Genomic DNA, 15545 nt, shown 5'->3' with positions numbered 1-15545 from the left:
CTGAACTCACTTGAATGTTTTGCTGCTCTCAACTGTCTATCACCAGATTTTACAGCAGTTTCAGCTCTGTTCAAAGGCAGTAAAGTTGTGCTTTAACTGTCTTTTACATGCAAGGATTGCACCTGCTGTGTATTGGTATCAGGAACAACTTAAATTAGGTGATAGTCAAAGATCATAAGCCAGAAAACATGCTAGTGTTGCTTCATAAATTGAGGAAGGCTGGAAGACTTTATAGACAGTGGGGTCAAGAAATCTCAGAGGCTCACTCTGTAAAATATTTTACAAAAAACCTATGCAAACAAAGGGAAGAAGTGGCAAAAAGCAGTTAGTTCTTAGCTCCAAGGAACCTGTTTCTTCCATTAACACTTTATTAAGGCTCAGCAGGTGTTTCACAATGCAAAGCTTGGCATTAGCAAGTCATTCTGAAGAGAAACAATGAAGAGTCCTATTTCTAACAGCCATGAAATTATAATGGTGTATATGAAAAGGTAGAGAGGAAGAGAGAGCATTCTATTGTAATTATAGTTTTTCATGTTTATGGTATATTTTTCAGATCAAAAATCAAGCCTTGAATGTTAACAAACTAGAGATTAAATTTTCATGTGATTCTGCAATGCATGTCAGCATCTGAATGCCACGGGCTCCATAACTTACATCTTCGCTGTCACAGAGCTGTGCAATCATACCCTGGGCAAAGCTTTGGTGACAATTCTCAGCTTGACCTTCTCAACACAGTGGCTCCATGGCATAAACAAACGAAGGCATACACTGTGTCAAGGCCCACTTTTAGAATAAGATCAAATAACGGGAAAGTGTGCAACACCGGTCCTTCTCAAACAATGCTCCCAGGCCTCTGTGCTGGCTGGGTTCACACCAAAGTACTGGTGGCCAGAGCAGGCCACTGATGCACAGAGCAATGTTTATTTGGTACAGTTTCTCAAGCTGGCCTCAAAGCCTTTGTATCTTGTGACATAAAGCTTTACAAAGTTCCTAGTCACTGAAGAAATCCCCCTCCAATACAACCAAGTGAGATGAAGAAGCAACAGCAAACGTTTTCTGGAGATCAGATCAGGTGAAGGACAGATATAGGTATTGATGTACCCTTCGTTCTGCTTTACTAATCCAGATATCAGGTTCTTCCTCACATTATTACTGATAAAAAACACAGTAATGCCTAAGGAGAAAGGAGAAAAGCCTCACAGAAGCACTGCAGGGAGTACTGACTCAGAAGAACATACAAACTAAACACAAGAGAACAGAGAAATGAAAGAAGTGGCTCCAACTTTAAGAAAGCACACACAGAAAAAAAACCAAATCCACCCCAGACCTTTCTTCAGTATAAGCAATCAAAATTACAAAAATAAGTAGAGATTCCTACAGGAGACAAATGCTTTACCTTTACAAGAACAACTCTATATTCCAACATGTATCAGTTAAGAGAATAACCCTAACTCATGGAAAGTAAACGCTTCTCATCATTCAGATCTGTCACTCTGATCCTACAGGCATTAAGAGTTCCCTCAGTTAAAATAATAATGCCACCTATAGTTCTCTTACCTGGACATCAGTGCACATCAGTTTCAAATGGGAGCTCCTTGCCTAATCCTGTTTTTCTGATGTAGATTTAACATACTTAGCTATGCTTCCTACAGCTGAAATAATTTACCTTCCTAAAAAGTTTCGAAGAATTTCAACATCTGATGCAATTTTTTTTAAGGTAAATAAAATCTTCATTACAGTGCAAGAGAAAAAGTAATATAAAAATCAGGAGACAGAAAATAGTTGTTTCAGTTACCTTTGAAAGGCATCTACTGTTCCCATCCAAATCAATGTTTAGGTAAAATGCTAAATAATACTCTTGCCAAGTGCGCCCCTGCGTGGTGACCAACATCTGTGCAAAACCAACTGGCTTCACAGCTCACAAGGGACTGTTCTGTCTCCAAACCCACAGTGAGTCAGTGCTCACACCTGCCCAAGTACTGGGAAAGACTTCTAGCAGAAGTGTCAAAACCACACCCAACATGCTTCCCTACAGGCACATTTCATAAATTATGGTCCCGGTCAAAATTATTAAGAGTACACTTTCCTCATACTTCACTTTGTTTATTAAAACTTCCTCAATATTCTACTTGCACTTTTCTTCTAAACTTAAAATTTACTGATTTAAAATAAGAAAAAAATAACACTTCAAAGGAAGAAAACAGACACTTATGGCTCAACAGCAATTTGACAAAGGCCCATTCATGCAGTCTTTAACAGCACTGTCAAAATTTAGGCTTAGAAGAGAGGTAACAGATGTTTAAATATGTAAAATAGCAAAGGTATTAAAACAAACAACACACACTCAGTAATAGTGAAACATATTGAAAGCCTGTATCTTGCAATAACCAGCTGCAGCACCATATAAAAATTGATAAAAAACAAAAGTGGAACTTGAAAGGACTGTCAGAAAATGTTTGTTCACTTTCCAAAATTCCGCAGAAAGAATACTGTTCAAATGTGCAGAAGAACAAATTTACACAGAAATAATGCAACTGCATACCAAGTTCATTGCTATACTTCTTTCTTCTGCATAGGTAGAATATCACCCCATTCTTCCTATTTTTGCCTTGTTTTATTTTTAAATTATTTCATTACTTTAAAAAGTTTTAATTTCATTAGGATTCAGAGTCTAGTCCACACCAGGAAGTACACAATCATTTCCATAATGAGCAGGCTTTGATTGTAGTACTTGCATTATTACATGTGCCAGTTACTACAATGGGACAGAGAGATAAGAAAGTGAAAAAAGACCAATCAAAGTTAGGGTATTTTATCATAGGAACATATTTTGGTTTTTTACGTTTCCTGGTAAGATTAAACAGTGTTGAAGTTTTATAAAAAGGCTATTACATCTAACACTGGTTATCAACAGAAAAAGCAGAGAATTAATATATTAAACATTACATTTTTATATTAAAACAAAACTTCTCTTGAATGTATTTTCATTGTTAACAGGTGTGACTCCATTTTAGATATTGAGAACTTTTAAATAGTTAACATAAGAAATACCTTTACTACACACAGATTACATTTTTATTTCAGGTCAAGGCAAACCTGTCTCTATCACATTCTTTATTTTTTTTATGAGTTATTTTTATTTTAGAAAGATTTACTATATTCTTTTTTCCCCTAAGAATAAGCTAAGCTGAAAATACTAACCAGAAACAATGGTCCTGAGAACAGAACGGATAATGTTTTGTAAGACAAGGGTATTATAGTTCTGCTAATGCAGAAAAATGCCCAACAGAGGGTGATAGAGACCACAAATTCATTAGGCACAACTCAATTATCTGACTTAAACCAAAAATAAAATAATGTGCAGCTAAGGAAGATCCTCCTACTAGAAAAGTTTGAACAAGCTTCATTACTTAAGAAACATTTTCAGTTAAATGTACATGCTGACAACTTTTAAAAAAATATTCTCTTAAGCATCTGACAGTACAAAACTTCAATTATTTGATTCTCTAACCATTACATTCTTCAGCTACATCCATGTTCACTCTGCAGCATATAAACCACCATTAAGTAAAATTATTTCATTTATTTTTAAGAGTGTTGCTGTTACAGAAGTGAGATACAAACTCTTGAAATTCAAGGACATGGACAATATATGCAACTTAATATTTGTGTATCAGAATTATTAATCTTTAAATCATAGGGAACATGAAATTTTACATATGGAATAGATAAAAAAGGAGCAATACATGTAATTTTTATATAGATGAATCTATCCTGAAACTTAAAGTACTTATATGAAGAATAAAGGACATCTCATCTAACATCAACTTTTCTCAAATGCAAATACGACATTTGACAATTTAGAGGTCAAGTTTCACCAGATCTGTAGCACTGACTTTCTAACCCTATACTGTGGGAATCACTGAAACAAAGGGTGAGTCAACAGTGACAATGCTTTAAGATACAATGAAGCTGTAATACTATGTTTTCCATTATTTTGACACATTCCTTATGTTTCTCTGAATATTCCCTCAAACAGTAACTCAAAACTTTGAAATACACCTGTGGTAGTTTTAATCTAGGCCTTCCTTGGTGACCAGTTTGTAACCAAGGAAGTGGCCATGTTCCCAGTATTCCATATGATTTTTATGTAAACCAAGGTATAAATAAGAAGGGAGGAGAGGCCTTCGCTCTCTTCTCTTCAGCGAGGTTCAGGGCAGCGGGTCCTTATGTTGGTCTCGCTTATCTAGAGCCTGAGGCCTTCAGCGACCGCTGGTCTGCCACGCGGAAGGTTTGGAGAGTGCTGGCTGTGTCTGGCAATCTTGCTTTTCTGAGGGACGTGGTGAGATTTATTTTGCTAGTTCTTGGGTTTGATTTGACAAACCTTAATTTTACTGAGATTGAAAGTAATGAAGGAGTGAATTGCTACAGATCAAAAGAACTGATCACAAAAAGCTGGAAAACGTCTGAATTGAGTCCCTTTCAGAAGAAAAATAGAAACCTTTTAATATTTTAGCTAAATATATTTCCCCAAAGCCTCCAATGTTCAGCCTCCTGCACAAGCACAGTTAATACCACTGTGTTTGAGGACTCTGTCAGCTCCCTTCACTTCCTCCAGCTCAGGCTCTCATTCCTCTTTGCTGTACTAGAAGCATTCCCAAGTGCCTTTACCTGCCTTATCATGGCTTTCTCATGGTAATTTATTGTTTATGGGGCACTGGGCACTAGTACAGAAGTGGTTCACTGACTCTCTAAGAATGACAGACTATATCATTTCATTAAGCAATAAGCACCACTGAGGAACAGCTTCAATAAAAATCAAAATCTGCATGTTTAAATCTGTTTCAACACCACAGGAAAAAAGAAAGAGAGTGGGGGTGGGGAGGTGACCAAACACTACAGCAAAAAAACACTCCAGCCTAGGAATGCCTATGGGAAGATCTCACTGCATCCTCATCTAACGGAGGGTAACAGAGCAGATGGAGTCAGATTCTCAGAGCTGTGCATACAGAGAGACTAAGGGCACAAACTGCAACAGAGAGAATTTCAATGCAATTTCTAGCCCACACCTCCCATACAAATGTAGCAGTTTATACTGCTGTAATTACATAGTACTGGGATGATTGCATGGTAGCTGGTATATTAAATCTATTTTTCTGTTTTCTGAGTCATAGATCAGAAGTGTCATTAAAACAGATTTCTGGCCATTTCTGAATTGGTTTGAGATCAAGGAAAGTTTTGAACTACAATCAACTTCACACAGCTCTATCATGTGCAAAGGAAATTCAAAGCTATGGCTTTCCTTGCACTAAGAAACACAGAACAGAAACAAACACGGCACTGTCCAGATGTGCACAAGTAAAGAGGAATCTGCACATGCAGAGGACAAGGTTGCATTCATAAGTGATTTCCCCTGGCAAACCAACTATTTAAACTGAAATTGACCTTCACTATTTGAGTTCATGAATCACATCTAACCCACTTCTGCTTCTTTTACCAACATATGTAGCAAACATCAGCCAAGTGTCAAATGCCCCTTGCTAGGAATATATTCCTTTTACTAACTTTACTTGAAAGATTACAAACTTCTTTTTGTTTTCTAAACACTGTAACATTTTGTTTAAGATTGCTACCATCTTGCAGAAAGTGTATTTATTCCTTGCAAAGGGAATCTACACAGTAAACTGCAAAAAGTCAACACAGGGGCTCCTTCTGAATCTGTGAAAAGTAACCATTCACTCAAATATTTTCAAAGAGAACATCACTGCTGAGTAAATGGAGAGCCAGTAAGACCTGAGCCAAATGTGGACCAATGAGAAAAGTTAGACTGGCAGTAGCTGTAAAGCAATCAAGAGAAACCATTCTGTTGCAGACTGAGAAAAACATTTCCACTCTAAAATTAAATCAAAGAAAGATACTGTATTTCTTTCTTATTTAAGTTCCAATCTTTTCGTTCTGATTCTTTCATAGGATCGCTTCTGTAGAAAGCAACATATCTGGGAAAAGCTCATTGGAAGTCACCTTAATGGTGACTAGAACATGTCCTGAATCCATCCTTTAGCATTGCATTGTTTAGTCTCAGTAGACAGAAACATTAGTTAAGAAAAAACCCAAAAATGTAATAATAAAAGTTAACATTTTTTTAAAAGGAAATGTGAAAAATAAATAAAAAAGCTGAAGACAATTTCACAGGTTTAGACAGTGCACAGCAAAGTGGGCAGAGCCAGCAGCCTTACCTTGCACTGCCCTGCCACGCAAATGGAGGTAGCATTCTGGTCACAGGGGGTCCCGTCTATCACCTTCTCAGCCTGCCGCACGTAGAAGCGGTATCCGATGGCACGGCAGTTCAGCTCACACTTCTGGCTTCCCTTCACTGGGGAAAGACACAAAAGTCACCATGACAAAGACTACAGCAGGAGGCTTAAAAAGCTCATTAAACTAACAACAAGGTCTGAGAGGAAGGAACAAATAGGCCAACTGACCACATCGAATGGATGGTGATTAAAAACCGACTCCGAGGTCAGATACAACACACCTCAGTTATTAATGACAGAGACTTCACTAAATGACCAAAAGCATTCGTAGCTCCATAAAAAATGTTCACCAGTTAGGCTTCTTAAAGCATAATAGTATGTTACGGCATTTCATGACTCCTAAGTGGCAGCAAAATTACACTGTAATCATACAGACATGCATCTAACCAGGCTCACTCATAGTCACTGGTCAGTTCAGGTCAATTAAGCATAATAACATCCAGCATCAGGAAACATATTAAACAAGATAGATGCAAATTTAAAAAAAATATATATTTTTCTCTTTATTTTTACAAGTTGCCCTTTGGTGACTATTTGTTAGGTCAGGAGAAAACAAAGGAAAAACCACAAAAACCCTCTTTAATTTTTAAAAATACATAAAACTCATCATTATGCAAACTCCCAAGATTTCTGCTGACATGCAACAACCAATAGGAAATCAGTCCACTGAACTCTGGGTGAGAGGAACACAAAAGACATGAAGCAAGAAATGTTATCTTCTCCTGTGAAAATCTGTTCTTTAAACAGATAGAGCCTAACACTCCACATCTCCTGCTGTCAAGTTTGTTAACACCTCTCCGTAGCCTTTCTATTGCAAATCATCTGTCACGTCAAAGTTGCTCATAGCTTATTACCCCTATTTGCTGACTGAAATAACAATATCTTCCGTATTTTTACACTATCACACAGTGGCAGTGAGGTATAAACAGAAATCCTTCTTCTGACAATATTTGCTGCCATAATAAAAAACTAAAATTCCCCTCACATCACCAAACTTCAACTCATGCCCTAAACTGAAACAGAAACCCACTACTTAAGCTGTCCAAGGAGGTGCTGTATACCCTTAGATAACCACTAAAACATTGTATTCACAGGATTTTCTACTTGACTTCAGTGGATTTTTGAATCTTCAGCTAAGACATAACAAAAGGTCAAAATAAATAAATGCAATTATATCAAATATATATTTAACATGTGGTTTCTGTAAGAGTACTGAACTTTCAGCTCAGCTTCAGTTACCCCCTGTGCAGACACAGGATTAGTGCAGCCCCATTCTGAAATCTGGATCTTCCATTTCTGCTCACCCAGCTATTTAACTGCCACCCATACACATCATCTACTGTGTCTGGCAATCTTCTGATAAAATCCTTAAAAACCTCTACTAATGTTAAGTGCTTTTTTTTGCAGAAGCCATGTTCAATTAGGTAATTTTCCATTGGCTACTTTGTTTTAAGATAGATTCACTACCTTATCACTCCAAGGACTTCACTTAGTTATTAAAAACAAACAAACTAACTAATAAAAAAACCACCTGAAGTATTTCCTGCAGTTCAATTCCCAAGTGTAACAGTTGGGTTTAATGACAAACTAAGCATTATTCTTAGCAGCTTCATCACTTCACACGTAACTCTATTCAGAATTCTCAAATAAATTCAATCCAGTTTCAGTGATTTATTACAATTTAAGTCAACTTGTCCTTTTCTGTTCCTGAAAGTGTCCTATTTTTATAACATGCAACACCAGCAATCAAGTAGCACCTCTAAAGTGTACATTTTCTTATCTTCCAATTCCCTAAAATCAAGTCAAAGAAACCATTTAGGGTTTCTGAAATATCCTTATCTTCTATGTTCATTCTCCTTAGTTCAAAGTATCTCAAAGCCTCACATTCCCATACTCTTCCTCTCCTGATTCTCTCCCATTTGTTTTTGATGTTTTAAAATATTTATTCTTTAAATTACCAGCTGTCCTTCCAGATCCCAATAAAAGTTTTGTGCTGCTCAAAGATGAAGAGATAACTGCTGAAGCATAGAATTTTTGTCTGGACCTGTCTCTTCCTTCACTTCTGCTGTGGTAGGTCAGCCCCCTGCATTGCTAACGCAGCACACTAACAATCCCAAACAGACTGAGATTACTTTAAATTATTCCCATTTTGTGATTTCTGTGTTTCGTTCTTTTTTTAGTAGAAACTGTTCCTGCTCATACAAAAAGAAATATTAGAACAGTCACTGGCTTTGACCTCAAATCAATCACTCAATCAATCAGACTTTAATGACAACCACACCCTATAATCCTTTAGCCTTTGATATTCAGATTCTTTTGATAAGGTACTACCTTGTTTAGGCATATACCAATTACTACTACTTAAAGACAATGTTCCCAGAGGTGAAAGATCAAAAAAAACTTCTTTACAAAGAGCAAAATCTATTAACTGAATTGCCCCTGTTGAATGAGAGGCATTTCCTACAGGAATTTTATGTCAGCATTATGTATTACTGTGTACGATGCAGAAATTGCTGCAGAACACATTGGAGAATTCCCATGAAAAACAAGACACCACAGTAGTAAAAAAGTACTCCATTGCTTATTAACCTCACATTTATGCTGACACCCTCTCTACCCTGTGTTTTGCCACAACTCTTGAGGTTTTATAGTTTAAGCAGTAGGTCAAGCTGCACTATTGGCTTGGCAACTGGACATAAAATGTCAATTAAACAAGGAGCTGTGAAGTGATTGATTCCACACAGGCATGATTTTTGAGTACCATGTCATCTGATCCCACACTTTACAAAAGGATCTATCTGACCTCTGGGAACACAGTAAGGCTTCTAGGTGAAGGCCTTCCAAACTAGCTGGCAGCAAGACACATTTCCACAAAAAAAGGGGCTCTTTTTAACTGTGACACATTCACTTGGACAGTTCAATATATAGGTACTATTTAACATGTCCTCCTAATGCATTTGCTTTTCATTCACATGTCCACCTTAACACAAGCAAGCCTTTGTGGAAATTCACACCTTATGCTACTTTATTAAAGAGTGAACTTGGGTGAAATTTAATGCTACCACACTGGTTCTGCCAGACACAGTCATTATTGGCTTAACTGAAGAAGGTACCTTTGGTAAATAATCCTGGTAATATGTAATGTTTGGTTTTCATTTTATACACTAAATAAGTATCTCAATCAAAAAATCAGTACTTTCCTTACAAAGTCTCAGGGATATCCCAATCTTCTCTAAACTGCAAGACTCAGGAGGTATTTTTCCAAATCCTCTGTTGAAACTTACCTTTCACCTTTCCTTATGAGGAAAAAGACCCAGCCATGCTAAAAGAGGGCCTCAGCACAGTTCCCCCACCTTCCACTTCGCCAGCAAAGACACTGAGACTTCATGTTTCATTACAAACTGCACCTGCTGTGTATCACAGGGCAGACATAAATGTTATCACACCATAACCAATGGCTGGAGTTCAAACTGGGTTGTCAGCAGCATTTCAGGCTGAGTTGTCTCTGCTGACCCTCTGGAGGGACAGCAGCAGCACATCCAAAGGGAAGCACAAGTGAGCAAGGGACAAACTGGGATTCACAGGCTGACATTCAAAGAATAATCTTGATCTTTTAATCCCACTGCTGAGAAAGCATAGGCTTGTCCAAGCCCACAACACACTCCTGGCTCGACGCAGTGTCACCCTGATGGGGCCAAGCAGGCCCAGCACTTCAGGCAGGTCTGGCCACTGCAGGCACCTCAGGGTGAGCGCAGCACCTACCAAATACGGTACATCCTAAGGGAGAAAAATCCCAGGAGAGACACTGAAACAAGCAGGACCATAACCAAAAACTCTCTGCAGCTGAACACACTTGTTCTTCTGTGGGACTCGCCCTGGGCCCAGCCATTTCCAGGAGCACAGCCCTCCTCGAGCTGCCTCCGAGAAGGTTCGGCCCTGAGGGAGCTCATGGCCACAATGAAACCACTGAGGGCCAAGCAGGGCTGGCAGCAACAGCACCATGTGAGGGGGACAAATCAGCCTCTCTGCACCACCTCACTCTCATCCCACTGAGAATGGCCCTCACTGGTTTCATTAAATGAAAGTGTAAGAAATCAGTGACCTCACAAAACACCCAGTCCAAATCTAAAGCCCATACACAGTTGAAAAGGCAGAAAACCACCTCTCTGGCAACACTCCTACTTCAGAGAGCTTATGAATAGACCTGTTTACATTTCACTGAGAAAGAATATTTCCACATGCTAACACTGTGCTGAGCTGCCCTGGTGCCATGGTGAGGGGCACAGTCCCCGAATTGCAGCCACCTTTCCTGATGCTGGGCAGGGCTGGCACAGCCCAGGGCAGGTCACTGTGTGTGGCTGCACATTCCACCTGTCACAGGACCAGAACCTCCCAGCCCTGCGCAGCCCCTGTCTCCACTCTCTGCTCAGGCCTTCCACCTCCTGTTCCTCCACCCACACACCAAAGCATGTGCGGGGAGGGTGCTTGGATTTCATGCCAGCTCTTCCCTTCCTTCATCTTCCTCTTCCAGGGCATTCTGCCACCTTCACCAATCCCCAGCCCAAGGAAAGGCTTCAGGAGGCACAGGCATGGTGGACAAGGAAGCCAAGCTGCAGATGACTTACTCAGCAGCAAGCTTGAAGAGATACAGAGAGAGCATGGCAGGTAGCTTGCCAATGCATGGAATTTCAATCTAATGATACTCTTAGGAAAAAACGTTACAGAAAAGAGCGTTCCAACTGCAATACCTTTGATAAGTAATGTATTCGGTTGTTCAAAGGGAAATTATTAAAATAACCACAGACCAAAAAAAACCCCAAAAAACCAAACAAACACCCAGGAAATAATGCCCAAGTCAAATCAGAGTGATCAGTAAACTAATGACACCGTGCACAACCAGACACTGACTACCCTGGTAGAACGTAGCAACTTCCTCCTTTCTGTGTCAGCTCCTGAGACTGCAGCTGCTTGGAGCATGCACTGTCTCTCGTGGTACACACACTGAATCTCCTGCCACAGATAACACTGACTGTAGGTGCAATTACAATAAACGATACAACAAAGGAATTTTGCATTCCCTGTGCTGTGCGTGGGGACTGGAATGTACAAAACCTCCTTGATGGTTCCTCAATCCAAATCTTAAATTAATGTGAGACCCAGACTTCCCATTGTTATCTACATAGCAGTTTTAGTTCTCCACTGAACATTACAGAATGCTTTTACCATTTCTCAGTTTCTGTAAGTTTGCCTAAACATCTAAAAATAGTTAATAACAAGCTCTGCAATTTGAGAAACATGCCTTGAGGGTGCCCACAGAGAAGTGGCATCCATAGTCTTGGCAAGCATATTACACATTCATGTTAAAACTACATTATAGGATTAAGCAAATTTAAATTAGGCTTCATTCTGTGTGCACACTGCCTTGTAAAGTCAGCTTCAGTGCTTCTTAATAACGAGCCAAAATAGAATTATCCATGATGCGCCAGTAACAATTGTTCCAGGAACAAGTTGTCTCCGCATAGCTCAGTTATTTTCAGGACCCAGCTTGCCATGGACTGTATTTACTCACAATAAAAGCAATGAATCTGCTTTGCAGGAAGTGTAATGGGGCATAGCAGACACTGGAAAAACTTTTAAGAGATGTGCTCGTGTCTATCCATGTAACATCTACTTCAGTTAAAGCTTATCAATGCTGTGGGATTTCAGGGATAGACTTGCAGGTGACTGACATTCTTCCCTGTGAGGGTGGGGAGACCCTGGCACAGGTTACCCAGAAGTGTTCAAGGCCAGGCTGGATGAAGCTCTGAGCAACCTGGTCTAATGAAAGGTGTCCCTGCCCATGGCAGGGAGACAGAATGAGATGGTCTTTAAGGTCCCTTAAAGGTTCTGTTTTCATATAGGAAGTGCTTCAAGACACGTGTACAGGAACACAAAGGCAGGTCCAATACAGTACTCGAAGAAGCCCAGTCCTTTTGCACACTGCTGTGGCTGTAAGTTGACATCTCCATTGTAGACTTAGAGTGACACACCAGGCCAGGCACAGACTTAAATATGACAGTTCCACACTAAAGAGGATCCAGCAGTGATCACCTGTGGAGCTCAGGGTGGATGACAAGTGTTAGTGTACTACTGAATACAGTTTGTGAAGCTTTCCATACAAAGAAGGAAACATAACACCACATTCTGCACAAAGCTTTCAAGAAAGCAGAGCTACTCTATTTAAAATTTCCCTGTTTAGGGTAATAGACTATGCTATCTTAGCTATCAGCACTGGAACATTAGCTCGAGCTTTGCAGTTTAGGAGGCTATAAGGTCCATAAGAGAAAACTGATCCCAAATCAGGTTGGTTTTCCACTGATGGACAGTTACAAGTGTTTGAAGTGGTCAGAAGGAATAATGCTTTTTTACAGCAGTTACCTGTTGCCAGATTTCTAAATCACAATATGCAAACATTTTCCAGGAAATAATTAGCATGTAACAACATTTGGTCTCTCCAACAGAAATAGTAATGTGATGTGGTCTGTTTTATTTGAGTCTCTTTTGATACTTTGTCCTTATTAGGCTTGGGAACATCTCTTTACAATAAACAGACAAGGTTGTGAATACTTCTTTTTCTTTGTCCCTTTCAGTTTTGTTAACTTCTTATACACTTTTATTACCCTGGCTCAGATTTTTTTTCAAAACACATTTTCCATTCTTCATTCCAGTAATGGAGAAATGTTTACTTTTTTTTTTTTTTCTACTACCAGTTTTCATTTTCTCACGTAGCAAAGATGTTTATTACTACACCTTGTCTCAACAACTTAATAAAGTTTTGAAATATTGTCTGTACTGGGGTTCTGCTATTAAGTGAAACAAATAAATCAAGCTTTTATAATGAAACTGCATGTACTTTTAACAAATACAAAGCCAAGAAGGAATATATCACTCAAAAAAATTCTTCACCTTTACCTAAATACCACAGTTTGTTCTACTCTTCAGTGAACACAAAGTTCACAGAAAGTGAAAGGCCCCAATATTCCACAATCTTGTCCTCATAGTTAGTGTTTATGGCAATAAGAAATTTGCAAGTGTTGTCATTTATTTCTATTATCCTGGTACCTCCATTCCTCCCAGATTCCTCTGTCATTAAAAAACTATTAAAAATACCTTATAGATTTTGTGTCATGCATTAAAAATAGCTAGAAAGTTTATTCAATTAAATTAAAAGAAACCAACTAGAAACAAATAATTCATAAAAATACATGCATATGAGTCTCTCTTGACCAGTTGGACATCTGGAAATCCGCAAAAGATGTAAATTTGATGTGCTTTTATGAAATTTCTTTTTGTTTTGACTACCTGAAAATTTGTTATAGGTTAGCAGAAATGTTCTACCTGGGTCCCACAGAAGAAGGAGAGGAGTGTACATATTTGGGAAGATGTTTAATAAAAGCATCTGAATTGTCCATAATGAATTCAGTCATGTCTGCATTTTGAATTACTTCTACTAAAGTGAGAAATCCAAAGGGCTGTCTTAACAACCTTTAAAGCTGGGTTTTCTAACAGCACATAGGAATAGCAACAACTGATACAGCAAGGAGTTTTGCACAGTGACAGTAGCATGACTCCTCTGAATATCAGGCATTTACACTGCTAATGGCAGAGGATCTTTATCTGAATAGGTACTTTTCTGCTCTGGTTACAGCTTTTACAGCACTGGGGAAATCCTACAAATGTAATTATTGAGTCATAATTAAATAAAGCACTATAAACATTTGTGCCTGCTTCAAATCACTGCATCTATTGCAAGGCAGACACTCTTTCCCAGTTGAGGGTATTTCTGACCACTGTGCAAGTCTAGTCCAAGGCTTTGGGAACCACAACACAACTGTCAACCCCTTGCCTTTGCTGCTTCCTTGTTAACAATAATTTCCTCAACCATTGCTCAAAACTGAATTTTTCATTTGAAGTTTAAACCAATACATGCACATTTGTCTACAAAAACTTAAGATTTTAAATCTAGTAATATATAATATTATATATATTATTATATATAATACTAATATCTAGTAATTTATATCTAAACTCTAATGTTAATGTGCTGCTGGCCTCAGTGCAGCAAAGTGCTTAATCAAGTGGTTCAATAAATACCTGACCAGTAGATACTGTTGGCTTCAGTAAAACTGCCACAAGTTTTATGTTTAACAGAGGCTCAAGGCCAATACCCCTTTAAATGACATGACCAGGTAATATAGTTTCTTCTACAGCCCTTAGTTTTTACTGTATTGCATCTGGAACTCTTTTCTGAATTTAAAGGGAGAAAAAAACCCAATGCCCTAAAGGGGAAAAAAACACCCAACCAATGCCTGTTTTCACACCAGCCTTTCATGTGTCTGGCAGTCAAAATCCAGAGACAACCATTTGTCAGTCACTGGCCACTGGATGTCTCCACTGCCCTGTGCAAACAGAGATTAAAGTTCTCCATCAGTGAAAAGAAAACTTTTTTTTAAAGGCATTTATCTTTATTTCCAAGCCATCCCTCACACTTTACATCCAGTGCACAGGAGTTGCCCTCTCCAGCCCCCAGCACAGTCAGGAATTGGCAGCTTCATGGGGACTGCGTTTTTGGTGGGGCTTTTCCTAACAGCTCCCAGTATAGAAATTTATGAAGACTTTGCTAGATAAGTACAATAAAACCAAACAGCTTAAAACCTTTTGCTTCTGCTTATATCCAGCAACAGCTAAAACTGTATCAATAAAATCCTCATAAGATGATGAGTCTTCATCCATCACTGTCCAAAATGTCCAGCACGGGTGCTTCTAACAGGAGGGAATTTTTCTCCTCACCAGTTCACTCTTTTGCTGGTGTAACTAGCTACTTCATATAAATCTGATTCAATCAACCATTTAGTTATTGTATGGTTTAACATTCTCTGGAAACTGTATGTAGAAGATAGACTATTAGGATTTCATGGAAGATGCTTTTTCTTACGGTATTATAAAGAATGAATTAAAATAAAATTAAAATATTTAGGGAACATCTTATTAAAGCACAAACTATTGAGAAAAAAAATTTACAACTAATCTAAACAATCTCATCTTCCAGCCAGATTTATATATTTATTTGTACTGGCACTAATCAGAGATGAAAACCGGCTACATGCAGTGCAAGTTCTCATCTGGAAAAATATCATAAAGTGCTGCATCCCATGAAGTGCTGGCCACTTCCTGAGGGAGGCTGAGAGCTAT

The 15545-nt window shown here is 38.6% G+C and overlaps 1 protein-coding gene across 8 annotated transcripts in view; it reads right to left on the bottom strand.

The window, feature by feature from the left end:
• The window catches only part of THSD4 (thrombospondin type 1 domain containing 4), a 414123-nt gene that overhangs the window by 286558 nt on the left and 112020 nt on the right, over positions 1–15545 (bottom strand). For all 8 annotated transcript variants that reach the window (XR_007628159.1, XR_007628157.1, XR_007628158.1 and 5 more), the window contains one exon: positions 6237–6373. Coding sequence is in view for 4 of the 8 variants with exons in the window: in XM_050309833.1 (XP_050165790.1) it covers positions 6237–6373 (137 nt within the window). In the remaining 4 variants the exon portion in view is untranslated. The remainder of the gene's footprint in view (positions 1–6236; positions 6374–15545) is intronic.

Source organism: Myiozetetes cayanensis, unplaced genomic scaffold (genome assembly GCF_022539395.1).
Source record: "Myiozetetes cayanensis isolate MyiCay16 unplaced genomic scaffold, myiCay2020 scf14, whole genome shotgun sequence".
Classification (NCBI taxonomy): domain Eukaryota; kingdom Metazoa; phylum Chordata; class Aves; order Passeriformes; family Tyrannidae; genus Myiozetetes; species Myiozetetes cayanensis.
The sequence above is the reverse complement of the archived record's forward strand: the minus strand, read 5'-3'. Positions and strand labels throughout refer to the sequence as shown.